At 37.3% G+C, this 27,518-nt stretch overlaps 1 protein-coding gene across 5 annotated transcripts in view; it reads left to right on the forward strand.

Moving 5' to 3' along the window:
* The first annotated feature begins 2,626 nt into the window (after nt 1-2,626).
* The window catches only part of RBPMS (RNA binding protein, mRNA processing factor), a 113,079-nt gene continuing 88,187 nt past the window's right edge, over nt 2,627-27,518 (forward strand). The window contains exon 1 of one of the 5 annotated variants that reach the window (XM_087957365.1): nt 2,627-3,165. In XM_087957365.1, the coding sequence (XP_087813491.1) occupies nt 3,103-3,165 (63 nt within the window). In that variant the 5' untranslated portion in view covers nt 2,627-3,102. Of the gene's footprint in view, nt 3,166-3,586; nt 3,692-27,518 lie in introns of those variants that run through there. The other 4 variants (XM_087957368.1, XM_026672908.2, XM_087957367.1 and 1 more) reach the window with 4 other exon arrangements.

Consider the following 27,518-nt stretch of genomic DNA (forward strand, 5'->3'; position numbering starts at 1 on the left):
ACAGACAGGCTTATCTGGCTTCTGATACATCACACCTGAATGAGGAATATGGACTAAAACTTAGCCAGTATTTTTCTGTACATGTTTATACAGGGAAGATGTATATCTAGGCAGAAAATAGCAAAACCGCTATGGTGAGTTCTAATCTGGAGCTGGTTTAAATTCTTCCACCTGTCTACATCATTTTCATAATAACCATGACTGGGGGGGAAAAACCCATATATGTATGCATATATTTCATCATGTGGGACAAATAACTGTTTTAAAGGAAGAGGGGGGCTTGGAGGGGGAAAGGGCTAAAATCTTCCTCTATATAGAAAATTGTTTTGAAATTTCCACTTCCTTCATAGTGGCTTTTAGTAAAGAACAGTGGAACTTCCAGTTGTGGAGTCCAATGTCACACCTCCTAGATCTCTTTTAACTTTTAAAAGAGCCTATTTTAAACACTCTTTTGATCCATAGTAAAATATTGTGAAGCTGAAGTGCCTGCATTTAAAATAGGTATTCCAATTTACATTTTGAATGTGCATTTCCCTTCTCTCTCCCTCCCTGCCTCCACTCTCTCTCATAAGGTAGCTGAAGATATTAAGATGCAGCTTTCTTTCACACACACTGAATTTACAAACTGCAAGGATTTCCAAGGAGCCGCATGTTCTTTCCGATCAATGAATGAAAGAGTCCCAGAGAAATAAAGAATAATTACCGAGCCGTTCTAATAATCTAGATTTATTTTTAGTGGTGGAAATGAACCTGAGTGTGATGAACCTCAGTGTGAAGTCTACTAGAGCAAAAGACTTAAGCAAAGTGAATCAATTTATTTATTGGAATGTTTAGAAAATATAATCAAAAATAACAGGGAAGGTCATGAACTTAACCTAACCAACATGATTACATCATCACATCTAAACATCACATCTTATTCATTTTTTTTTTCTGAATTGGAGTCATACTTTACTTCAGGGAGAGGAATATATATTTGAATATGTATAGATTATGATTTATTCTTTCTCAAGGGCATCTCCCTCCTATGTTTCTCTGTAAGTTCCTGATCCAAATATATCCACTGATTGGATAAAGGCATGCCCAAACAAATTATGCTCAGGAACAGCCAAAAAGGAGATCATGTCTGAGGATGAATAATTGTTCTACAATCCTACATTGCCAATGTTTTGAATTATTCATCATGTTTGATGTGATATTGCCCAGAAACTGATTAGAAGGCAGAGTCATGAATTGTATAGAGCTGCAGTGGATAATCTCCCTTGTGGTGGGATATTATAGGTTCAGGTCTAAATTTACTACTTAAACCAAGTTAGCATATTCTGACACATATTTTGAAAATAATTAGCTTCTCTTTTATTAATGATAGCTTTAGAATTAGTTCTAATTTATCACTAAGAAAAAGTATAAAAGTCATCCATGTCACTTGAAGAACAATCCTAAGTACTACTGATTGAAAGACGTGTGAATTGGTAAATTATTTTTTAAAAAAACCTATAGGTGGTCCTTGTATAGTGACCATAATTGGGACTAACAACTCAATTGTAAAGTGAAGCAATTACTAAGGGAAACTGTGTTATGATTTTACTTCAGTTTTCTCTGGGACTCTTTCATTCATTGATCGGAAAGAACATGTGGCTCCTTTGAAATCCTTGCAGTTTGTAAATTCAGTGTGTGTGAAAGAAAGCTGCATCTTAATATCTTCAGCCACCTTATGAGAGAGAGCGGAGGCAGGGAGGGAGAGAGAAGGGAAATGCACATTCAAAATGTAAATTGGAATGCCTATTTTAAATGCAGGCACTTCAGCTTCACAATATTTTACTATGGATCAAAATGCATGTTAAAGTAAACACCAGAGGCCTTCTTGGAAATTAAAAAGGGTGGGCAGCTGCAGTTTTGTTTAGAAATGTGTCCACCTGCAAGAGCGTTGACGGAGGTAATCCAGGTGACAGCAAGCAGTGCAGGAAGGAAACAACCTTGAGTGGGTAGCGGGAACAACATCACATGCTCGACTCTCAAGAAGCAGGAGTTTTGTGACTGACCATGCTCCCAAGGCAGCCATTTTGTGGGAGTACAGGTAGCCCTCAATTTACAACCCTTCAGTGACCATTTGAAGCAACAACAGCAGTTTAAAAAAAAGGCGATCTATAGCCGTTTTTCACACTTAAGACCAGTGCCATGGTCACGTGATCAAAATTCGGATGCTTGGCAGCTGACTCACATTTATAATGGATGCACTATGGTGATCCTTTGGTGACCTTCTGACCAACAAAGTCGATGGGGAAGTCAGATTCATTTCACAATGGGGTTTCCTAACAATTGGCAGCAATTCCCTTAACCCACTGTGGCAAGAAAGAAAGAGTGTAAAATGGGGGCCAAACTCACTTAACAAAGGCAACAGAAATTTTGGGCTCGGGTGTGGTCGTAAGTCAAGGACTACTTGCATGCCATCATGGCATCCAACCAAAATTTGTCCCCCTACTTCCAAAAGCCTGAAGCCTGAAAGGGGCCCTCAGAGAAGCAGGCAGGAGAAGCCAGGACAGCTGATAGTCTCCTCAGCCTTCAACAAAGGCAGGAGGCTTCCAGAGTTATCACCCTTCGAAGCGCCTCCTCCTCTTCCTCCTCCCTCTTTGCTTTGCCAAATCTCCAGCCTCGAGGTCGCTTCACGTGCTCCGGCCGCGGGGGGCTTTCAGAGGGGGGGGGAAATCTTATTTTCCACGCTCGTCCGCGCCCCGCGTCGTCCCAAGAAGTCAGCGCCAGGCGAGGGAGACACCCACTCCGCCAACTAAGAGCAAAGGCGCGCAAAAGGCAAAGCTTGGGACTCTTCCCCACCTTCTTCCAGAGGGAACCAGCAGCGGCGACCGCCAGCCGCTCTCCGCCTCAAGCTCGGGCTCCCGTGCCGCCATTCCGCCAGAACCCTCTGCATGCTGCTGAGGGCAGCTGGTGGTGGTAGCCTGGGCTCGAGCCCCGCTGCTTTTCCCCCTCCCTCGCCTCGCCTCGCTCGCCGCGCCTCCCCGTTTGTGACCCTCTCAGCCTAAACGCGCCGCGGAGAGGCGAGGCGAGGCGAGGCGAAGAGGGCATTTCGGGCCGGCGGAGGAGACAATGAACAGCGGCAAAAGCGAGCAAGAGCTCAGCCCGGCCGAGCCGAACTTGCAAGAGGAAGAGGTACCTGCCCGAAAAGGAGAGGCCGTGGTTTAATTGGCCGTCCTGGGCTGAGGGGGGTGGGGGGGGGTGGAGGTGGGAAAAACTTTCCTTTTTCGAGCGCGGTGTCACGGCGCGCCACGGCGATATATTGGGGAACCCTGGGCGGCAAAAGTTTCGGGGCATCAGAAGCGTCACTTCTGAGCGGGCAGCCTCGTTGGTGCTGGGCTTTTTCTGACACACACGGACATAACACCCGCCTGCAGTGCCCATTGACACTTGGCTCCGTTTTGGTGGCGAGAGAGATTGCGCAACCTTTGCAAAAAGCGAAAGGAGTTTCGAGTGTTCCAAACAGCATCGCTGGGGGACTTCTTGAGATTCTAGAAGTTGGTAGAGATTGGGCTTCCAGGATCTAGTGTGTCCGCAGCAATCGGCTGGTTTTAAAGCAGCGTATTCCTTTAAAAAGCCAGGCGCCCAGATTAATAGATAACGTATCGAGCGCATTCTTTTCCGATGAGTTAAGATGCGGAAAACTTGCAGAAGATCTTGGGTAAATTTTAATCCGCAATGTCATATGCAGGGGGGGGGGGGGGAAACAATAAAATAAAATAAAAAGGAGGTTAGTCATGGATCATTTGCAGCTGCAGGTTAGCAGTATCCCGTGATTTAGCAGCCTGGGTCCTGTATATGTTTGCTTTGAAATAAATATTCCCAGGGAGGTGCGTGTTTTCTAGGTGTGCAGTCTTACACATATGTGTTCAGAAGTAAGGTTTGAGTTAAATGGAATTTATGTCCATATATATATGTGTGTGTGGTTTTTTGTGTGTATGTATGTAAATAAATAGTGTTTAAACTTATCCTTCATGTAATTTTGAAGAGGTAGAGTTGCATTTCTTTAAAAGTTGTACATTTCTAGGATGTTTAATAAATTCACAATCAGCTTAGATCTATGTTTGGATAGTACAAGTTAATACTATGAACATGGTGGCTATCTTTTGAAATTAATAACATATTTGTCTTTGTAAAATGCAGTTGTTTAACTGATAGAATGACAGACATTCAAAACTCAATCTTGGAGCACCATGACCTGATGTTGATTTGTGAGAGAAACTTTGTTTTTCCTTGTTGACTGTGCCAGAAAAAAAATGTTACTCATAGTTTTGGCAAGTTGGTAAAGACAGTTGCAATTAGCTACATTAACAATACACACAGGCATATTCAGGAAGAGAATAATTTTATCTTGAGATACTCCCCATGTAAATAGTATTTCTAAAATATATCTGTAGGTTTCTTCATTGATTGCTATAGATAACTTTTGACACACTATTCCATTTAGATAAAAATAATACTATTTAGATTAAAAAAATAAGAAAATAAGGTTTTTATAACGTATTGTAACCTACAGTATAACAGACTATTTAAAAAGTTTTTTAAAACTATAATTAACCTGGATTTATTTTCAGAACTAGTAAGATTTGGTATCTTTATATGTATTTATTTACTTCACTTTTTATCATATCTGGGAAGAGAAAGTTCATGATAGTATCACCGTGAAACCTTTCTACACTGTGAGCAGATTTCCTTGTTTTATTGTGTAACTCTAGTGTTTTTTTATTGTAGAGCTCTGAAGTTGTGAAACAGGGTATTGTTACAGGATATATCTGCATGGCTATCAGATAAGGCATATCCTTTCTTCTAGTAATGCCAATTATGGTTTAGGGTTTTAGAAACAAAGCAAAGAGGATTTTCAGAGGACCTAAAGCAAGGGCCTTCAAATTTGGCAAGTTTAAGATTTGTGGACTTCAACTCCCAGAATTCCTGAGCTAACATGACTGGAGGAGGAATTCTGGAAATTGAAGTCCACATGTCTTAAAGCTGTCAAATTTGAAGACTCCTGACCTAAAGGTAGATAAAATTTTAAAAGAACACTATTGCTCCAGCATTTCCCAAAAAAATGATATTCAAATACTGACTCTCATTACTTTTATAGGAGATAAAGCAGGTAGTTCTAAAAGCCCCTTGTTTTATAGAGAGGTAGGTTCATTTAAGATTCCACTCCAATGTTATTCCTTAAAATTTGTGTTATGTAGGGTTGACTTGAATTTTGACATGGATTCCAGGAAAAGAGCGGATGCTTTAAAAGTTGCACACTGAAACACTACTCATCCCCATGAATTCCCCATGAACATATTTTTGGAATTGAATCTAAAAGTGTTGTGTGGTTCTTGACAGCAAAGTGAATTACTAAAAAGGGAGAAAGGAAAGAAAGGGCCACCCTTTCCTAAGAATATCTGACCCCAGTAAGATTTGATGGAGATAGTATAGAAAATTAAATGTGCTTCTAAGGTGGGCAGAAACCTGACACACTATGCCAAGATGGTTTTTTCTCCCTCAGATATTTTAAAATGAGACAAGTTCATATTTAGCTTCCTACAGCTGCACAGTCTACAGCAATAACACTAAACCTTGGCAAATGAAGGTATGGTATAAACGAAAGTGAAAATAAGTTAAGTAATGGGAACTATACTGTCATTCAATGAACTTTGGGTGATACAAACCAGTTTGGTAATTTAATTGACTAGTATTCTTGAACGCTCCTATTGTTTGTACCCTATAGAAGTGTGCTTACCTCACTGACATACTCAATACATAGTATTTTGTAGGGATTCTCCTATAGAATATACTTATATTCCCACTGATAATATTGGGAATGAAAACTATAGATCAAAATCTATCTAATACATAGGATATATTTTTCTTTAAAGCCTGGTGACCTGGTCCAGTGGAGGGAGATGTTTCACCATCCTCCACTGTTTCTCCAAAACTATTTTTCAAAATGCACTTCTTCCTAAGGTCCCTGTAGTAGGATAGCAGTACAGTGTCCATGTCTGCAATGATAAACTAGATAAGTATGTTTTAGCATGTTTTGTCAACCCAGCCCCGATGATGAGTTTGATTCAGTGAGGTATGTGAAACTTGAACAGTGAATTAAGCAGGTAATCAATGAGTGAGGAAGTGGAAACCATGTAAATACAATAAACCAACATAGCTACTTCTCTGCTTGTTTTTTTGACTCGGGGCATTAACGCTGAGTATATGTAACACGAGAGGTTACATGCCAGTACCCTAGAGCCGTTTCAGTAATCCAGTGAGAAATTCTTAAAAATCAGAAACTGCTAGGATGAGGTAAAGAGAAACATTGCAACATACTGTATCTTGTCTAATTTTACAAAAACAAATAAATCTGTGGCTAAAGTCAGACATGAATCCAAGTTTCCATTTCCAGAGCTTATATGGTTCCAATATACTATCGTATCTTCAGTATCAGTTACAGGCTGAAGAGTCTTCATGATTAGTGGGGATGTACTAGTAGTTGAATTGTATGAAATGTAGATTGACTAAATCCATGCCTTTGTTTCTTAAGTCTGGAAAGTCTAACCTTTCAATTATTCCAACAGTTTCAAAGAGTATGGCTATTTCTAATAGTGCTAAATGAAACATCTGAAACTATATTAAATGAAAACAAAAACGCATAGGCTATTTAAGGATTTGATAATAAGTTTTGACTGAATAATGCTATTCAAAATCAGTCTAATTCCAGTTCTAAAAATTATTTTACTTCTAGCAGACGGGCTAGAAGGATACGTTTATTTTTTGAGGACTGGGCAACTGCTCTATTTTTATAATGTTACTGAGGGGTTATTAGTAACTATCTTTACCAAGTACTAATATTTCTTATTATACCAAGGGGTTTCTTGTTTTTTTAATTATTGTGCACATAGTATAGATTTTGTGACTATAGATTCTTGGCAGTAAATCTAGGATGATTTGCAAATGGGGCTTTCATGCATTTTTTTCTATATGGTGAAGTAGCTATCTGTTCTCAGGTCAGGTTTATTGATACTGACTACCAATAAAATCAATCCTGGTATTTGCCTGGATTATACAACCCAGTGACAAAAAAATTTCTCTTTAATTATACATTACCAGTAGCATTGGAGGGAGGGGGGGAAATTTATTTGTGATTTCAAGTATTCTCATTTTTATTAGTCATGATCAGAGAAGATTTGGGGGTGTTTACTTATATGGTCATATGCTATTTCAGTAATAGGGATCACATAACATGCTACTGTGATTTGCTTGATTGTATTATTTATTACTAATTTCATTGGCAAATCAGTTTTCCTTTTAATGCAGCCTAGAAATCAGCACAAAGGTTCTTTGCCATAAATTAAATGTTTTAAAAGAAAAGAATAGAAGAAAAATTATGCAACTCCAACCATACAATAATAAAAGAAAATTTAAGTCACCCAAGTAAACAAGTACTGTATGTGTTTAGTTGTTATTTAAAATTAGTGTGGAAAGTAATAGCACTTTTCTTTGGAAAGAATTCCAAAATTGTGGCACCATTACTGAACATTCACTAACCTTGGTTCTATACTACGAGCCAGAACCACCTTTGGGACCATGATCAGGATCCAGAGGTGGTTTTCAGCAGGTTCTGATCAGTTCTGGAGAACCAGTTGCGGAAAGTTTGAGTAGTTCAGAGAACCAGCAAATACCACCTCTGACTGGCCCCGCCCCCATCTATCCTCTGCCTCCTGAGTCCCAGCTGATCGGTTGGGTCTTCTTTTGTTGCCCTGCACAGGAGAACGGAGCTGGAAAGCAGGTAGTGGGGTGGGGAGGGAATGGAGATTTTACAGTATCCTTCCCCAGCCATGCCCACCAAGCCACGCCATGCCCACCAAGCCACACCACACCCACCAAGCCATGCCCACAGAACCAGTAGTAAAAAAAATTGAATCCCACCACTGTCAGGATCTCTTCAACTAATTAGAAGAGAGATAAAAACCAAAATTGGCTGGTTCTTACTGCTTTTACCTTAATTTGTTGTGTGAATTCAGTCAACATGGCATGCAAAAATGGTTTATAGTGTAGCATATTATGTTAATTTAATCAAATCCCAACTTAGTATGTAATCTTAGCACAGGCAATGCATCCCAAATTATTTTGCAGGTGTGCATGTAGTTGGCAAGAACACCAGTATTTCATCATTATAATTTTGCATTGATTGACAAAGGGTGGTGATCTGTTTTGGGTATGGCTTTACAATCTGAACATTGTAGAAGTAGCATATAATCAAATCATGTTGCTGTCAACTGATGTACCTGGTTGAGCAAATGACATGGGTTCAGGGTACCCTAATAAACTGCTTTTAAATGATCTTTTGACTCGGTTGCTTATTGGGAAGGTAAACTGAGGCAGAACCTAGAGCCAAATTTGGTTTTTATGGGTCACCTACAAAACATTAACGAACATTAATATGCTTATGGATCTCTTATCTGGTTCTCTCTAGGCTTCATGCCCCTAGACCTCTCTGTGGATACTATCCATAAAGTTCAGACACTATCTTTTTTTGTAAACAGGTAACTCTATAACCTCTCCCCCCTCCCCCCAAAAAGACCACATTTGTGGTCTCAAAATTCCCATTATGGCCATTGACCACAATTCTTTCTCTAAATGTTCTCAGCAAAATCAGAAGGTGCTTATCTCACATAGATACATCTCACAGATACCCCTCCCCCAATTTCCAATGTATGGATGTTCATCAATGTAGAGTTACTGAAATTCAAAATAACAAATTGCTATACATACATATTTGATTAAAACAAAACAGAAATTTATTGCTTTTAATTTAAAGAAGTGTATGTTAATTTAATCTTTAAAAGGAGCTACTAGAATGTATTAAAATGTATTCTCAAAAACATGTTATATGCATGCACACATACATATTCATCCTTTCTGAGGTAACTAACTTTATGCAAAATGGGGAATAAAAAATAGAACAGAAAAATATTGAAAGTGGGAGATAAGAAATCAAAGAAAAGCCTAACTAATTCTAGTTTGTATCAATACTGTTTTACTTATATCTTTTTGTCTTGAGAAGCTACCATTGCATCCACTATGTCTGTACATTTTTTGTTCTTTTAAGTTTTTAGTTTCTCATCAACCCATTCAACCACAACTTTCTTGGTCTTCTTTCCTTTTCACCCATTCCTTTTTACCTTGTAAACAGTATTTTGCTTTGCAAGTAATTCTTTTTCATAACATGCCCAAAATACTTCAATGTACTCCCTTTTTTCATACTGTTTATTCACTACTGCATTCAAATCACATCCATTCATGATTCTCTTTTCTTCTTGTTCTGCCACAGATATTTTTTAATTTCCAATCTCACATGCGTTCAACTTATTTTCAGTGCTTCTCTTGACAAATTCCAACCCTGACTTCCACATAATAAAGTGGGCAGAACAGCCATTTTTGCTTCTTTCAACATTCCTTCCTCATAACAGACTGTATATTACCCACTGCCTTTCTTAGACCATTCCATATGACTTTAAATTTCTTCAACCACTTTCCCATCTTTAATAAACATTTTTCCAAAGTATACAATTCACCTGTTTGCTGTAATTTTTATTTATAGATAACTTAAAATACTTCTATCTTTTCAAATACCTATATTTAAAACACTGCATGTCATTGCTGTTTCTTACTGTAACTTTGTAATGAACTTTCATTAACTAAATTTGGAACCAATAATGAATTTATATGTCTTAACATATCAAAGGTGAATACAATTCATCATGGCCTATACATACAATATGATTACCTCCAAGACCCTGTAAAAGGAATTCATTTTTGCATTATTGTGCAGGTACTCCTTGAGTTATAGCCATAATGGAGTCTGCTCCATTAAACCACCTCACTTAATGACCCCTCCCATCTCTGCTCTCCCAATGCAATCATGAAATGAACATGCCAATTAGGTGGAACATGGGGTGTCTCAGGTGGGGGAGATCCTGGGATGCCCAATGCTGTAGTGGTTAACCTGAAACATGATTTTAAATACTGTACTGTACTTCAAAGGAGATCTCATAGATATGGCATAATTGCTGTGAAGGCCAGATGGCATTTAGTCAAACAAGTTGCAAAGATGGCAGTGATGAATTGAGGAATGGGCTCTTGTAAGGAAGGGAGAGAGCCTTTGAGAAATTATGGTTTCCAGGCTGTTCAACGCTTTAACAATCAAACAAACACTCAGAATTGGTCCTTGAAATAACCTGGCAACCAGTGCACCTGGTATAGCACAAAAGACAAGTTGGTTGTTCTAATAGTTAGCCAGTTGTGATGAGAACAAGAATCCTTTATAGAAGGATAGAACTGTAGAAACGAAGCTTCAAGGGACATCCCACTCAGTTGGTAGCTCTGCATAGGAAATGACGCTTATAATTGCATAAATCAACTCCCCTAAATGTTTGCACGTGCATTTTATAGTCTCAAATACAATATAAACTACATTAAATTTTCTTTTAAAAATATTTGAAATAAAACCGTGCTTATATATACTTAACAAGAACATTTACTAGATTATTATGCACAGCATAGACATCATTAGAAGCGAATGATGTGAGTTATGAAATTTGTATTACTTGTGTTATGTCATGATGTGAACGATCTACAGGAAATCATGTGTCATTTGAACAATAATGTGTCATGTGTGAGATCCCTGTGCACTGTAAGCATCTGTGTGCCGCACATCTGTTGTAACCCAATTATATGAACATTTCAAAGGAACAGCAAGTATGTTCAGTATATTTTACTCCCACATAAGCAGGTATAACACTAAAGCATAATAGAACTAACTTCTCTAATGGTGTTATTTCCTCTTGCCAGTCTTGTCCAGATCCACTGTGTGTTTAAAAACAGACGAAAACCATTACTTGCTTTTGGTCTTTGATGCATTCGGGTCTTGTTTTTGTTCTCTGAGATACTGGAAAATACTTGAAATGTGTACCCTTTAACCATGAACCCAAGTTTTTTATAGTTTGATCTGTGGTGTATGGTTTATATACAAGATCTTTATAATATATTTAGATTTTTACTAACATTTTTCTTTACCTAGAGGGCTAACTAGGACTGGGGAGAGCAATGGACCATTTTCAGCCATAGATCGCCGAGTGACTTTGGGACTGGTTTTCTCAAATTAGCCTTTTTGTTGTGGACAAAAAATAGGATGGAGCATAGTGGAGGCCACCTTGAACTTCTGGAGAAAAGACATAAAATAAATCTTAACAAACAAACAACATTTAATACCTCAGGGTTGTTAGGATTGGTACATCTGTTGAAACTATCCAGAATGGTCTTTCTGTGGTCCTTTGGGCCACAGTATTGCATTAATCCACTACATCAGGGGTGTCCAACCTTGGCAACTTTAAGACTTGTGGACTTCAACTCCCAGAATTCCTCAGCCAGCTTTGCTGGCTGAGGAATTCTGGGAGTTGAAGTCCACAAGTCTTAAAGTTGCCAAGGTTGGACACCCCTGCACTACATGGTGCCCCCACACTACAAATGTGCTCATAGACACTTCTCTTGGCTTCTTCACACTGCCGGACCCATCTGATTTCTTGTATTAAAATTTTTTAATTAAAATCCTTGGATTTAAAAATAATGAGAGGTTGCAATAGTTTGCTCTGCAGTTATGTCAGCCTTCCCAGAAACAGGACAGAGATAAGCAGAGGGTAGGAGTGTACCACAGAGGGAGACCACTATGGGTGGCAGGTAAGCATTGTATTAAACTGATACTTTGTAAGTATTTGCGTTTCCACTGAAGCATTTTGTCCACAGTTATTTTGTCAGAGTGTTCTTCACATTTGGAATCAACTGTCCCCAAATTGTTATCCCCGGCATAGGAGATAATTCAATTCATCTACCCTTGCTACTAAAACTTTCATATATTAGTAGCAACAATAATTCCTTACCCTCTTATTATTGTTTTATGTATGTATTTCAGTGTGTAATGATTTCTGCCAGATATTGTTGAACTTTATTTACTCTCTGCCTAATTTCCTGGTCTATTAAGATAATTCTTTTTGGTGAATCCTCTGGACTTATGGACAATGCAAGCGAAAGCAAACGTCTCTAGAGTCCCGAGGACATTTGCATTTCCTTGCATTTTTCCCATGAACTGAAACATTTATGTATATTGCCCGTTCTTAAACTTGATTGGACATTTCTTTACCACTGGTTGTAAATTTTGTTTAGTTTGGGGTTTTTTCAGAAGGATATCCAACTCTCCTGAAGCAAAAACAGTCTAAGCATAATCTTTAATGTACTAAAATCTATCAGATGAATGAAGAAGTACCCTCGTTTGGCAAATGTGTTTTCGTGGATGAAAATCCATCAATTGCATTAAGTCTTAGTTGGAAGATGTATGTGGCTATAGAGGAATTATAAGCAATGAGGTCACTTCTGTGGCCATGAAATGCAAACAGTTCTGCATAAAACTTCAATAGGTAGGAAAAAAGCGCAGCGATTAATTAAGCAGTAATTAAATTGGAAACCATCATTTCCATTGAAGCGCAAACAAAATCAAACTTTTTGATGTGATCTATGTGAAATTGTTTATCACCAATTACTTGTGTTCTAGTAGGAAAAGGGCTCAGTTTATGAAAGCATATACTGCAAACACTTTTTGATATGTTTAAAAAACTGAGTACTTCCTCAAGTTAATATCATGGACATGTGAATTTCCTGATAGTTAAAACAATTGATCAATGGAATGGCTTGCCTTCAGAAGTCGTGGATGCTGCATCACTGGAGGTTTTTAAGAAATTTTTTAAAAAACAGCCATTTGTCTGAAATGGTAAATGGTCTCCTACTTATGCAGGGGTTTGGAAGATCCTCAAGGTCCCTTCCATCTCTGCTGGTCTATTATCTTTTGGGCAACAACGAGAAGTGCTTTGCTTTGTTTATTCCAAGATGATTTTTTAGCTCCCCAATCTAGCCTATAGCCCTGGTATTTCCAAATAAGTATTAACCAAATATGATCCTGATTAGTTTCAGGAAACTAATATATTTGTAATATATTAACCAGTACTTAACTGGATGTGGGGGGTGTGTTAATATGTGTATATCCTTTAGTGTTTTTAATGCACTTTTTAAATGACTTGTTTTGTGTTTTTTCTTTGCTTTTTAAAATTTTGGAGTTTTATATTTGTATTTTAACTTTTTTTGAATAAAATAAAAATAGAATTAAAAAAAAACCAATTGCAAATGTCAACATGATATACTTTAACAATTTTCAGCTGCAGGCTTAGTTCCCAGGCTAAGGATTGGGTCTAGAAAAGAATAGAGACATTCCCACCGTGGTAAATTATTGTACTCCTTTTTCGTACAAATATATAAAAATGTTGTCTATCCTGGAAGCCCATTAGATATTAACTTTTGCTGTTTGAAAACACTGCTTTCTCTTTTAATTTACACATTTATACACTTCTGTGTACCTAGAGAGTTCACAAAAGATGTAGAAAGCATTTTGTAATTTTTGGAATTGTCCAACTGTGCTCATTGAAAGAATAAAGACCTACACTGATATTAGAAAGAATGGCACAATCCTAAATTCCATTCACCCTCTGTGGGTGAGATAAACTGGAACCAAGTTACCTTACAATAGTTAAACATTATAGTAGGACCACTGGTTCAAAGGGAATCTGAATAATCTCTTACCTGGCAAGTCAAGTTAATGCTAGCTGGGGTAACTAGGGTGGATTGAGGAAGCAAGCAAAATCTGAATGTTGCTTACAACTATCTCCTTTCAAAGATCAAGTGGCAGGTGTTGTCTCCTATGAACTTTATCTTTTAATGTCCCTTATCCACCTCATTACCGAAAATCCATATTTCTCTTTACACAAATTCCAGTATGAATATGTCTACAGCTATTATCAGTACTGACAATAGTCTTGAATGTGGGGCTGTTGCATTCTGAAATAATGACAAAATGAAATTTGAAATACTCTTCCCATTAATACATTTTATTTATTATTATTTTTTCACATTCTCTCAAAGAAGGACTCTGGGCAGTGTACAATAAAATGTTAAAATATAAAACAGTATATATTGTTGTATTAACTATTTAGTTGAGTCCAGTTCTTGGCAACTTTATAGGCAAGTGATTCCATGTTACCTCATCAAGCCCAGCTTATTTCAGATATTGGATGTTCATCTTTTTGTCAGTTTTGATGTTGTCAAGCCAGTGTGCCTTTGCTTACCCCTTCTTGTTCCACTAACCATTCCTAGCATCATTGATTTCTCCATTGTAGTCTTGTGATTTGTGCTTCTAAAATTTAAAAGCAAGAGATTTAACATTAGTTAAAGGGTGTAGGGTGGGCTTTCAGGAGAGTAACCAGCCCCATAGTTGAGTGCTCCCCTGGGCTCTCTACACAGTGTCATAGAACCATGTCTTAACTCCTTTTTGGAAGGGTAGTAGGGGCCTGTTTCACTACTGGGGGAAGAATGTTCCATAGGTTTAGGCAACAGGAGAGGAGGCTTTCTTCCTAGACCCCACCAGTCAGAATTCTTTAATTGATGGGGTCTACAATATATTTATTTATATTTCACATTTCTATATCATTCACCTCCCTCAAAGACATACCTTTCTTGCCTGGCCAGGTGGGGTGGACTGATGTAATGGGACAAAGACTCATTACTTGCATGTTTTGGATTCCAAAGCTGACACCTTTCTTCTTGACAGGTGTATATATTGACATTTATTTATTTGGTTATTTATTAAATTTTTATGCTGCATTTATTATTTTTGAATAAATAACTCAAGGCAGTGAACATACCTAATATTCCTTATTTCTGCTATAATTCTCAGCCTGTACCACCATCAGCATCTGTAAATGTTCTGGTTGATTGGTCTGCACATCTCCATTTTCAGTGTCCTATTATATTGTTGGTTTGATTCCAATGTTGGGCCTCTAGTTCTGCTCATATGTACAGACTGTGTTTGTATTGCTTAAAGGAGATGTTAGGAATAAACAAAGAATTTTCTTTTCATAACTCTGTTCACCTGTTTCCTGTAATATTATGTTTACCAAATCCAGATCTTCCTGTAGTTCCTGTAATAGAGAATTTTTTTCCAGCTTTTGCATTCTAATGACTCATTAGTAGTACTTGGCCAAGTGTGATTGGACACACAAGGAATCTGTCTTGGTGTAAATACTCTCAGTATACATAAAGAAAAGGTACATTCGTTAAGAATCAATCATAACATACATGATATGAGCAGACTTAACATTTGATGAGAATAAAATGACACTGGCCATGCCAATGGGTCAGGGATGGAGGGTGCAAGTGGTTCTTTTGCAGTTGCTCAAGTTGAAAATAAAATACCAACAGACATATTGGATGCTATGGTTCCTTGGATGTGGGTGAATGAAAAGCCAGGAAGAGCAAAGTACGTGATCCCAGTTCAAGTAGATTGAAACTCTGCCCTTCCAACTTGAAATGGGAAACAAGGAAGGGATTTTGAGTTGAGAGGTTTACCACTTGTGGATTAATCTGGAAGTTTATATTGGCTTTCAGCACACCAGTATTACCAGTAAAGAAGCCCCACTTCACTGAATATTACTTTATGCAGGATTTAACAGCAGTAAATCAGAACATTGTTTCTCTAGTTACTTTCCAATTAAACAGAAGTTGATGTCTTATCTTGCCTGGGTTTGCCTGACTTGACAAAACCTTTTCAGCTATTTGTACATAAACAAAGGCGGGTGACTGCTGGAATACTAACATCAATGCTGAGCAGGTGGCAATGCCCTATGGCATATTTTTCCAAAAAAGGTGGACCCAGAAGCAGCAAGATTGCCAGCTTGCTTACAAGTCACTGCTGACATGGGTATTCTGGTAAAAGCTGCAGAAAAATTAACTCCTGCCCAGTGAACGACTGTATATGTGCCACATTCTGTGTTAACAATGTTGGAATAGAAAAAAAGTCCCTGGTTTACTCCAAGCAGGATGGCCAATTAGCAGGCAATACTCCTGGACAATTCTATTGTCACCTGGCCACTATTACAACACTTTAATCCAGCAAATCTCCTGGCACAGAACAAGTATGAAGAATTTGAACATGAGAGTGTACATGTGATTGAAATTATCCTGACCTGAAAAATAGCCAATTACTCAGTGAAGAGCTGGAGTACTTTATGGATGGAGCAGCACTATATAGCCTAGGGAGGAGGAGAGCAGGGTATGTAGTGGTCACAAAATGTGCATGTGTTGGGTAGTAAAAGCTAACCCTCTATCCCCTCACACTCTGGATCAAAAAGCAGAACTACCAAGTTTCATGCTCTCACAGGGTAAGTCTCTGATAAGACCGCCAACATTTATACAAATTCTGGTATGTTTTGGGAGTATTGCCTGCACATTGGGCTTTGTGCAAAGAGAGGGCTTTAATGACTGAAGCTGGTAGTGGTATGAAACATGTACAGGAAATTCTGAAGTTGCCCAAAGAGACATTTCTAAAGTCAAGATTGAAATGTTTGTTGACTCTTTACTGGATCACCCACAGTACACTGAAAGCACTATGTGCTCATGGTACTCAAATGTCTTGTGGGAAATGAAATGCTTAATCAGTATATGGTTCACTGACAACCCATGCATCCTTAAAACTAGCAGGAGTCAAGCTATGGATCCACAACACCAGTAAGATGGACAGCAGAGCCAGACACTCCACCAGGAGAAAGTGTCCAAAATCAATGGACAGTTGCACTTGTGGAGCACTTGAAGTTTTGTTTAATCAAGTGGTGTATGGGTAGTGATCTAGGGCCTTACCCATATTTTACGATAGTATAATACATCTTTTTCATCCTTCTTTGTTTATAGAAGAAAGAAGACCACATGTGTTATAGGTTTATTGAGATTTATTAAATAGATCATAGAATTTTTGGTATTTAGCCTTTGAAATTAGACAAATCCCTTTAGACAGGGAGAAGGATTAAAATACCAGATTCCAGTTTTGGCCTTCCTCAACCACCCCATTAGGGATAGTGATTTACCAAAAAAGAAGATATTCCTCAAAACAGCAGGAGGTAATTATCACGATAGGATTCCAGGTAGCAAGATTTTGTTTTGATCTACATACTCTGGATGGGATGTGGTTCTAAGTCTCCAGCTAAGGATCTGCTTAGACCCCTATGCACATGGGGTCTATTACAATCCCACTTGGCAATAAGGAAGAGCTTAATTGGTCTTTGTACAGATGTGGGTCATTTGATAAAATCCAATCAAGTGCTTTTACTGCTAAAAGTGAAATTGTTTTTAGCTCCCTTACAGCAATGAGAAATATTGACTTATCTGATGGCAAAATTTTGGCTCATTGGTATGTGCCTTATGGAAATTTCCTTTTTTACTTCTTTTCTGCCCTGCAACACTGAAAAGCCTTTTGCATTAAAACATCCCATCTGTGCTTGCCTTAAAACATGTCATGATATGAGAGAGCCACCATTTGCAATTGCCATGAGTTTAAAACTGTTACTTGGTCATATAGGCTGCATCCAGGTTGCTTTCAACAAGAGATTGTGGCCACAGATTTGAATAGATTATTCTATCACATTGACTTTTTTTCCAAGACAGGGAAGCCTTTCTTAGAGTGCATAACCAACATAGATGAGAAACTCTTTCCTGCAAATCCCTTTTCCTCATTGATTTTTAAGATTCCCACAACTTCACTGGAGCCCAAGTGGGAGTTATTTCATCATGATCAACTGTTAAGACAAATTCATTGTCAATATGTCATTTCACATAGCTGCTAATCTGCAACTAAAAGACTGTTGGATGTACACACACCTTTTTTGTAAATAACACCACTAAGCGTGCCTGGATTTATAAAGACTGCTATCTTGAAACCCAGGACAGTTTCATAATTCAGATGGTTTGGGATTTGTGAATATATTGCACATAAAAATTTGCCTCCTACATGGTATGGAATGTGTACTTTAGGAAACCTGGTTCCAGCTGTCATTATACAGCCCCCACCGCATTTTTCCAGGTGGCACCACAATTGTCATTTAAAAAAAAATTTTTTATTGGTTTTTAAAAACAAATATAAACAAACAAAACATAAAAACATCAAGCTATCTTCCATATGTGTACATACAGTGTGCCGGTTGGTTTACAAATTGTTTTGTGCTTCCATTTCGTAGTCTTCAATTACAATTACATTGCATATAATCTCATATTTTCAATCAAAAATTAAATACCTTAGTATCATTATTAATCAATCATTTGACTATACTTTTATTCATTCATGTTTTACAAGATAATCATAATTTACTTAGTTTATTTTATAACAGTTCATATTATCATCCCAAATCTATCCTAAAATCATATTGTAGATATAATAAGAAAGAAGTACATCTTTATATATTTATTATTTTCTAAAAGTCTACATATTTCATTACTGTATTTTATTGTCTAACCATTGATAGAAAAGATCCCAAATTTTATAAAATTGTTTATCCTCTTGTTCTCTAATTTCAAATGTCAATCTACTCATTTCAGCACATTCCAATATTTTCTTAATGATTTCCTCCTGTGATGGTATTTTCTCATTTTTCCAGTTTTGAGCAAATACAATCCTAGCCGCTGTTAATACATTTACAATCAGGTATTTCAAGTAAAATTCCCAATAAAAATATCTCTGGTTTCGAGTCTATATGTTTTTTTGTCATTTTTTCCAACCACATGTGGATTTTAGTCTAGTATTTTTTAGCATCCGCACAAGTCCACCACATGTGGTAATATGAGCCAGGTGTCTGATGACATTTCCAACATTTTTCGGATTTATTCTTGAACATTCTTGCTATTCTTGTCGGGGGGAAATGCCACCTGTAAAACATCTTATACAAATTTTCTTTATATGCTGTTGACATTATCATTTTATAATTTTGAGACCACAGTTTTTGCCATTTCTCTAAATCAATCCCATATCCAAAATTCTTCCCCCAAGCAATCATAGTTTCTTTAACTTGTTCTTCTTCTAATTTAATTTCTAATAAATATCCATACAGTTTTTAAATCACCTTTTCATCAGTACCTGTCAAAATCTTATCTAAATCAGTCAATTTATCATAGAAACCTTCCATTTTAGAATCTTTATCATACCTTGAATGTATTTGCGCATATGAAAACCAATTCATCTTTATACCTTGTTCCTCTAGCTTTTGTATAGATTTGAGTTCACCCTTTTCATTCAATATTTCACCATATCTAACTGTTTGTTGCTTTTTGTATATTATAGGATAAGAAAATGCTTCAATAGTCGATAACCAGACTGGAATTTTCAAATAACATTGTCTTTTAATCTTCTCCCAGTTTAACTACAGAGACTCCCGTATATAATGTCTTCTAAAATACTCCTGTGTTTTAGTTCCTTTATACCATAAAAAAGCATGCCACCCCAACAACAAATCATGTCCTTCTAATGTCAACAATCTAGTATTTCTTAGTGTTATCCATTCCTTAACCCACATCAGATTTGTAGCTTGATAGTACAACTCCCAATTAGGCAAACCAAATCCTCCTCTAATTCTAGCATCTTGCAAAAGTTTTAACTTTATTCTTGCTTTCTTACCTTGCCATATATATTTCAACACAATTTTATTTAAATCTTCAAAGTAATCTTTTCCAAGCCTAACTGGAATTGTTTGAAACAAATATAAAATTCTGGGTAATATATTCATCTTGATTGTGGAAATTCTCCTTATTAGTGACAGTTGTAAATTTTCCCATTTCGCCAGATCTAGTGCTATCTGCTCTTTAAGTTTGATATAATTATTCTCTTTTAATGTACTACATCTTGCTGTCAAATATATGCCCAAGTACTTAATCTTATTCGTGACCTAAATTTTCAGTAGGTCTGCCAGTTCTTCCTTTTGTCTTAATAGCATATTCTTTGTCAAGATCTTTGTCTTATCTTTATTTATTTTCAAACCAGCCACCTTTCCATATGTCTCTATCTTTTCTATCAATTTTGATGCTGTTTCTAAAGGGTCTTCTAAGATGAAAACCAGATCATCTGCAAATGCTTGCAACTTAAATTCTTCCTTTTTGATTTTCATTCCTTTTATATTCTTTTCATCTCTAATATTTCTGTTTAGCACTTCCAAAGTTAACACAAACAACAAAGGTGATAGTGGGCACCCTTGCCTTGTTCCTTTTCTTATATTGATAGAGTCTGTCAGTTCTCCCTCTATCATTACCTTTCCCGTTTGCTTATAGTATATACCGTATTTGCCGGCGTATAAGACGACCCGCGTATAAGGCGACCCCCACCACCACCGGAAACGCCCTCCAGAAATCCCGGGGCTGCAGCGGCAGGGCAGAGTGCTAGGGGCCGTGGGAAGAGCAGTAAGGCTGCAGCCTCGGGCGGAGCGAGGCGAGCGGGATGAAGCGGAGCGGCGCAGGGGATCCAGGAAGCCAGAGGCGCCTTCGCTGCGTCCAACAAGCCTCCGAAAGCCGGCAGTGGATATACCGGCGTATAAGACGACCCCCCACTTGGAGGCATGTTTTTCGGGCAAAAAAGTCGTCTTATACGCCGGCAAATATCGGTAGCTTCTATTGCTTGAATAAATTTTCTAGCAAAACCCATCTGTTCCAACAGTAATAGCATGAATCGCCAATTCACATTATCAAATGCCTTCTGTGCATCTAGAAATATCAGAGCCATTTGTTTTTCAGGATGTGCCTCGTAGTATTCCAAGGTGTCCAAGATTACTCTCATATTGTCTTTAATTTGTCTCTTTGGCAAGAATCCATTTTGATCAGGATGAATAAAATTATTTAGATATTTTTTAAGTCTTTCTGCCAATATTGAAGCAAAAATTTTATAATCGGCATTTAGTAGAGAAATGGGTCTATAGTTCTTAATTTGTAATGGATCGGCCTCCTCTTTTGGAATAAGTGTAATATAGGCTTCTGACCATGATTTAGGTATCTTCTTCTTTAACATAACTTCATTCATAACTTCTAGTAATGGAAGATTCAATGATTCTTGTAATGTTTTGTAAAATTTGCCGGAAGTCCATCTGGGCCTGGTGCCTTTCCATTATTTTGCTGCTTGAGTGCTTCAGTTAACTCCATCATCGTTATATTGCTTTCTAACATTGTTTCAATCTCTTTAGGTATCTGAGGTAAATTAGCATTCTGTAAGTACTGTTTAACTCTTTCCTCATCAATATTCTCTTGCATATATAATTTCCCATAGAAGTCTCGAATGATTTCCTTCTTCTCTACTACCATAGCAAACTTGGCCTTGGTCATCTATTAATTGCAATATTTTCCTTGATTCTTTCTCCTTTCTCAATTTGTATGCTAACTCCAAAAAAAAAAAAAAAAAAAGATAAAATGAAATACAATAAAGCTGGTGAGGAGGGATAGCACAACTTAGAAAAAGTAAAAAGAGCACACTGCACTTTGTTTAATTATCCAAGGCTCTTATTATAGCTCTCTTCTTCAAAAACCTATCACCTTTTTCCCCCCCGGTTTCAACACCAGACTCCAGCTGTTGATAGAAACCCAGAAGAGCACCTGCAATAATACTCTCCCATGCCCTTCCCTCTATCTTATCAAATAGCAATGTCCTTGACAAAGAGTCAGTTCTTTCTTTCTCAGCTTTGTCTGGTCACTGGGAAATAGAATATTTTCAGGCCTCTAGTTGGCAGTGTTACAGAGTTTCTTTGCTCTCACTTTCCCCCTCCTTTTCCAAGCAAGATATAATAAGAATTAATAAAAAAAGAAAAATATATTTTAAAAAAAGAGATAACTAAAGGGAGTCTCTAGCCTAAAATATTACAAAATCAAAAAGGAGGAAAAAAATAGATGTAAACGAAAAAAACCAGTTCAGTTTCAAAATACAAGATCGTGTATAGAAAATCCAGCAATGAGAAAAAAAAACATTACTTTGACATTCCTGTTTAAAATCGCCACTTAATCACTTCTGTCAAAACTTTTACAGATTCATTCTTTTCCTTAGGGTGTCCTTTCAGATCTTAGAATAAAGAAAAAGTTCTCACCAAACCGGCACTCTCTCTCTTTCTGTTCTCTTCTGTTTCGGAGCTGTCCCAGCTTCAGCAGCTTTAATGGCTGCCTCTTTGCCGCTGGCAAGAAGAGCTTCTCTTGGATCTACCAGGGACTTTGCGGTATCCTTGGGATCGACAGGATGCACTCTTCACTTTCACTGTCTCTTCGGGACGGTTTAGATCCAATAGGACCGTCCAGGAGCAAAGATATCGGCAGCGATCTCAGACCTCCAAGATCGCATGCCGTATTGTCACGACACCAGCTCCGCCCTCTCCATCCTTCCACAATTGTCATTTCTGTCTTCCCCGTTCCATACATAATGCCTTGGTGGAAAGGCAATCTCCTTTGCATTCTTTCCTTTGCTGGTTTTTGCTTTCCACTGGTATTGCTGAATTGGAATTTGCCCTCCTTAATATTCTGGCATCTCTTGAGATTTATGCGATTGTTACAGCAGACAAGTAACCTCCTTTTCACAAATAGCCATCTAAATCCGTATGGCCTTGGATATTTTATTAGCAAGTCAGGGAAGTCTCTGTGCTCTTATCAACTCCAATTGCTGCTGTTATATTGACTAGCAGGGTAAAATTCTCACTGAGATTCAAGTAATCCCTAAACAGTCTGCTAATTGGCATATCACTGAGCACTGATGTTTCCTTTTTTGAATTATGGAACACTCTTATATCCTGTTATCAAATTTTGGCTGGTTAAAAACTTGGTTTTTGTATTTTTTTGTGTGTGTTGAATTTATGACATGCTGTTGTATTCAACTCCTTCCCACCCTGATGTCTTCTTGTCCCCAAAGTTTGTGACTTGCTTTAAAATAAACCATAATATTATGGTGATCAATCAGTGGTTTTCTATTGACACTTTTGTCCTTCATTAAACAGGCTGGTGAACCTCATCATTCTTTTTGTTCTCCTTTTTAACAGTCTAACTTTTAGAAACACAACACCGGCAAATCTGTTTGTGAGGTATGTGACCTTGTGTGTTTTGACATTGTGTCACCCTTAATGGGAGGGGAGTGATGAGATAGCGCTTTTTACTCAATGTATTCATATTTTTATTTATGTATTGATAATCCGTTTTAATTCATACATTATTTAGCACATAGCTATAGCTATGGTATTTTGTGCCTATTGGTAGTGCCTTCACCGCTTGGTTAACCTGTTTTTTGCGTAGATATGATGGCACTAGAGAAAAACCAGACCATTTGCCTTTGTACTTAGGAATGCCTGTTAACGTGATAGATAAGACCTTATTTACTGGTTACTTAGGAATACTTGTTAGTGCAGGAATGCTATTGATAAGAGAGAAGCCCTAATATACCTTTTAACCTTTAGTTGAACTATGTTTCTATGACTACTGGGAATGAATGTACTGTAAAACATTATTTTTCACGATTGGTTTACAGCGATGTAAGCTGTTCAGAATTGTATAAAAGAGGCTCACTCCAAGATGTGTTGTGTCTATTTTGAAACTTGCTTCTAGGTATCCTTTTATTTTCAAATAAAAGTCTTAATTCTTGGAAAAAAATTAAATGATTTATTGAGCCCACACACTAGGTAAAGAACATGAGCTTTTGAGAAAACAACCAGAGAAATGGGGATCTCGCCAACTGGTAACCTAGACTTATCAGTATGTTTCTGCGATGCCCCTATAATTTTCTTAGCAAAAATAAGGGAGTGGCTGGACAGAGCCTTCTCATTTTGGAGCTGACATCACAAGTGTCATCGCTCCTTATACTCTCATCCCCAGTGTCGATTAGTTTATGGCCTTAATAACAATGGTGATTGTTTAAGAGCTACCACCCTTATTTATGACATGGGTTTTTTTCAAAGGCCCTGCTAGATGTTAAGGCTACCCTCAAATAGTTTGAGAATCACTGATCACTGCAAGTGATTTGTCAGAATGGTGGCTTCATCAAGAGGCCTGTTCACCAAGAGGAAAATGTAGGAAGGACTAGAAGGCATGAGATGGTTGTCCTCCAATACTAGCCAATCAAGTTACTTTAAACAGAAGGGCAGCTTCGGCATGGAAATTACATAGAGCTTTGCACTAGATTGCCATGACCAAGCAAGGAGAAGGATGAGGAGATACATTATACAGGTAATCCATTTGGGGAGAAAGAAATAGAAAGTGTTTGTGGCAGGAGAATGACAACCATAAGTTTCAGAATCTAACAAGCCGAATTCTCATAGATTCAAGATTTTGACATTTATAGTTTTATTATTTGTGATTTAACTCTGGAATAGAACTTCATGAATGTAAAGGTCATACCTGGAGACCATTATTTGAGGAATTAAAATGTATTTATAAATATATGACTATTTAAATGTTTATATCCTATTGGAGCATATGTATAACATATGCAAAGTTTTTAGGATACTTCTAGATGTGATCAAAGTTCATTATAGAACTTTGTTCCAAAGAGTAGATGCCTTTTCCCCAAATAATGATTATATTGTTCAGTGGATTGAACTTTTCTTTTTATGCAAATATTAATAAATAAAAAAGTTGGCTTTTAAAATGATCATAGGGCTATAGTTAGCATTAAATTATTTACAATTGGTAGTTCTATATGATAAGTTGACCCTAGGAGTACATTTGTCAAAGGGGGAGAAGCTGGTAGAATAAATATAAAGTTTGAAAATAAGCCAGAACAGACCAGGGTCTGCAGAAGAAGAAAAAAATCCAGAGACAAAATCTAATTCCATTGATGGGAAAAGCAGTTTGAGCAGCGGCTCAAAATGTTTGCCGATTGTTCTGTTCTAAGCATGAAACTCAGAGCAATGCTGCTCTATTAATGCATTGGAAAAAGTTCTAATGGCCCCGCACTGCATGCTTTCTCTATCTTGCCTATACACCAGGTGGCCACGGGGGAGGTGCTGTGCCGGCGGCAAGAGCAAAGGAGGAGGAGGAGAGGCAGGGAGGTGGGGCGGCCCAAGCAGCAGCAGCTATACACTATACTAGTTGGGAAGAGAGGAAAGCAGTTGATGGGCTGAATAGTGAATTTCTGTATTCTAGATTTGAACCAGAAATTCTCCATATCTGCTTATCAAGGCTTGTTATATATATTAAAGGGAAAAGCAATGTCTCAATTTTCTGGAAAATTAAATCAGAAATAAAAAATGGAAGACTGAGGTGTGCTGGGTTTTGATATAACTTATTTGTTCGGGAAAGACAGGACACGAAAGACAAAAGTTCTGGCTTCTTCATCAAAGAACCAAAGAGGAAGATATTCTGGGAAAAAATCATAATTGTCAAATATTGTGAACCAATAACCTTGACTGTAAATAAATAATCAAGAAATAAGTAAGCAAATTGAATATTCCACAGATTTTTTTTTTTTACTTTTCAGTAGGTAACTTCCATATTAGCTCAAATGTTAATTAACTTGATTTTTAAAATTGCATTTAAATGTATATTTGTTAATCCGTGTTGGAGATATAGAAAACATGTATAAAGTACAAGATAATTATGAAGTGGAAATCTGGAATCAAATAAACTGATTCAAACATTGGATATAATTTTTTTTATTCCTCTAGACCAGGGTTGTCCAACCTTGGCAACTTTAAGACTGGCAAAGCTGGCTGAGGAATTCTGGGAGTTGAAGTCCACAAGTCTTAAAGTTGCCAAGGTTGGACACCCTGCTCTAGACATTATATTTCTTTTCTAAATGGAATACATTTCCAATAGAGCTAACATTAGAATGACAACCAGTAAAACTCAAAAGTATAAGGTTGAATTACAGCAACTGATTTCAACAAAATTTCTGTTGCTGAACAAGGCAGCTGTTAAGTGAATTGCACCCCATTTTACAATCTTTTTTGCCATAGTTGTTAAGCGAATCACTGCAGTTGCTAAGATCATGTGGTCATTAAGAAAATCTGGCCATAAAAGCAAAAAAATAAAATAAAAGCAATATCTAATAAAAGCATGCTAAAATACTCTGAAATTTTGGTACTTTTTCATGTTGACATTTTAAAAAAACATTCCTTTGTATCAGAATGTATTAGTCACACATCATTCCAGTTATTGTGGATTGAAATCCTCAGTAAATATTTTTTCAATCCCATCTTTGCTTTCCTGTTCTGCTGGCCCCTCTCTTCTTCGGCACCATAGCATATGATATTTCAGATCATACATGATATTATTTTCTGGCTTCCACTTGATAAATAGGGAGAGGAACTTGTAAGACTTGTAAGAAGAAAGAGATCTAGTATGCTTCCACTGGAGGGCTCCATTGGGAGGTGTTTTAAAGGTAGTTTTCCTCTGTTCCTCAGTTTGTGCTCATGTCAGTGGTTGCCCTTGTCCAAGGCAATATATATAACATAAACATTTGCAAATCTTGTTTCTTGAACAGCTGTGTTTTTCAGATCACCAGCAAAAAGAATATCCAGTGTTTTCATGTATTACAATTTTATCTTAAAACTAGCCTGCTCAACTGTTGCTCTTTTTTTTTTTAAAAAAAGAGCTCCTGTTTGCATGTAGCTATCTTAATTTTTGGAAGAAGGTTACAGAAAGTCTGAGTGGAAATGGTCAGCCTGATTTTAAAACAGGAATAGGGGAAAACAAGGCTCTCCAGATGTCCCAGCCACGCTCCTAGCCAATATGGACAGTAATGTGGGGTGCTAGATTTAGAGCTCAACAACATCTGGAAGGTCACAGGTTCTCCACCTTTGCTTTCAAAGAAAAAAACTAAATTCCTTCAGTGTTTTATACAAATATTTGAAGGGAAAATGCTTGATTGTTTACCTTTTCAAAAAAAAAAAAAAGCCTACAGGCTTGCCAGATGTTTCCACAAATACTATTTTCTGTCCATACTTCTTACAAATGAGACCACAAAAATCTAACAGCTCACATATTCTATTTTCCCTGGTTTGCCAACTCACAGATCTGCAAGTATCAGCTGTTTTACAAAAGCCCTTTTTAGTCACCTGAAGATTCTGTTTTTATTAATAATGGAAAGTGAGTTAAGTTAGTGACACAGAATCCAGGAATTTTGGAGGTAAGATGAGAGCTCAGACGTCAATAAATAAGAAGGTGAGAAAATAGCAGACTGTTCTTTATCCTGTATGGAACCATGACTCTTCTCTGCTGTTATAAAGGCCAGCTGTGAGGCTGTCCGGGGGTCTCTCCCAGTGCCTGCAGGCTGTATATGGGCCTAGATGGGGAGGAACCAGCTCCAATTCAATCCTATTGAGACTGAGCAGCTGTGCATATTAATCTTCAAATATGGTTTATATAATTCAATCAAATCTTTGTTACAGTCATAAGCCAGCATAAGTAAGGCGAGTTACAAACAACTTTTTTAAACTAAAAAATATTAAAACCTGGGTTATGCTGTTTTCGTGTTGTTGGTCATATTTGCCATCTTGTTCTTTTTTCCAGGTTGTTTTTATTTACATTGTTCTTATTAATATGATATTTTTGTTCTGTATGTTTATTGTGAGCTT

The sequence above is a fragment of the Notechis scutatus genome, chromosome 2 (assembly GCF_049901735.1).
Source record: "Notechis scutatus isolate UNSWTSFEM ecotype Mainland chromosome 2, rNotScu1.2, whole genome shotgun sequence".
In the NCBI taxonomy this organism is placed as follows: domain Eukaryota; kingdom Metazoa; phylum Chordata; class Lepidosauria; order Squamata; family Elapidae; genus Notechis; species Notechis scutatus.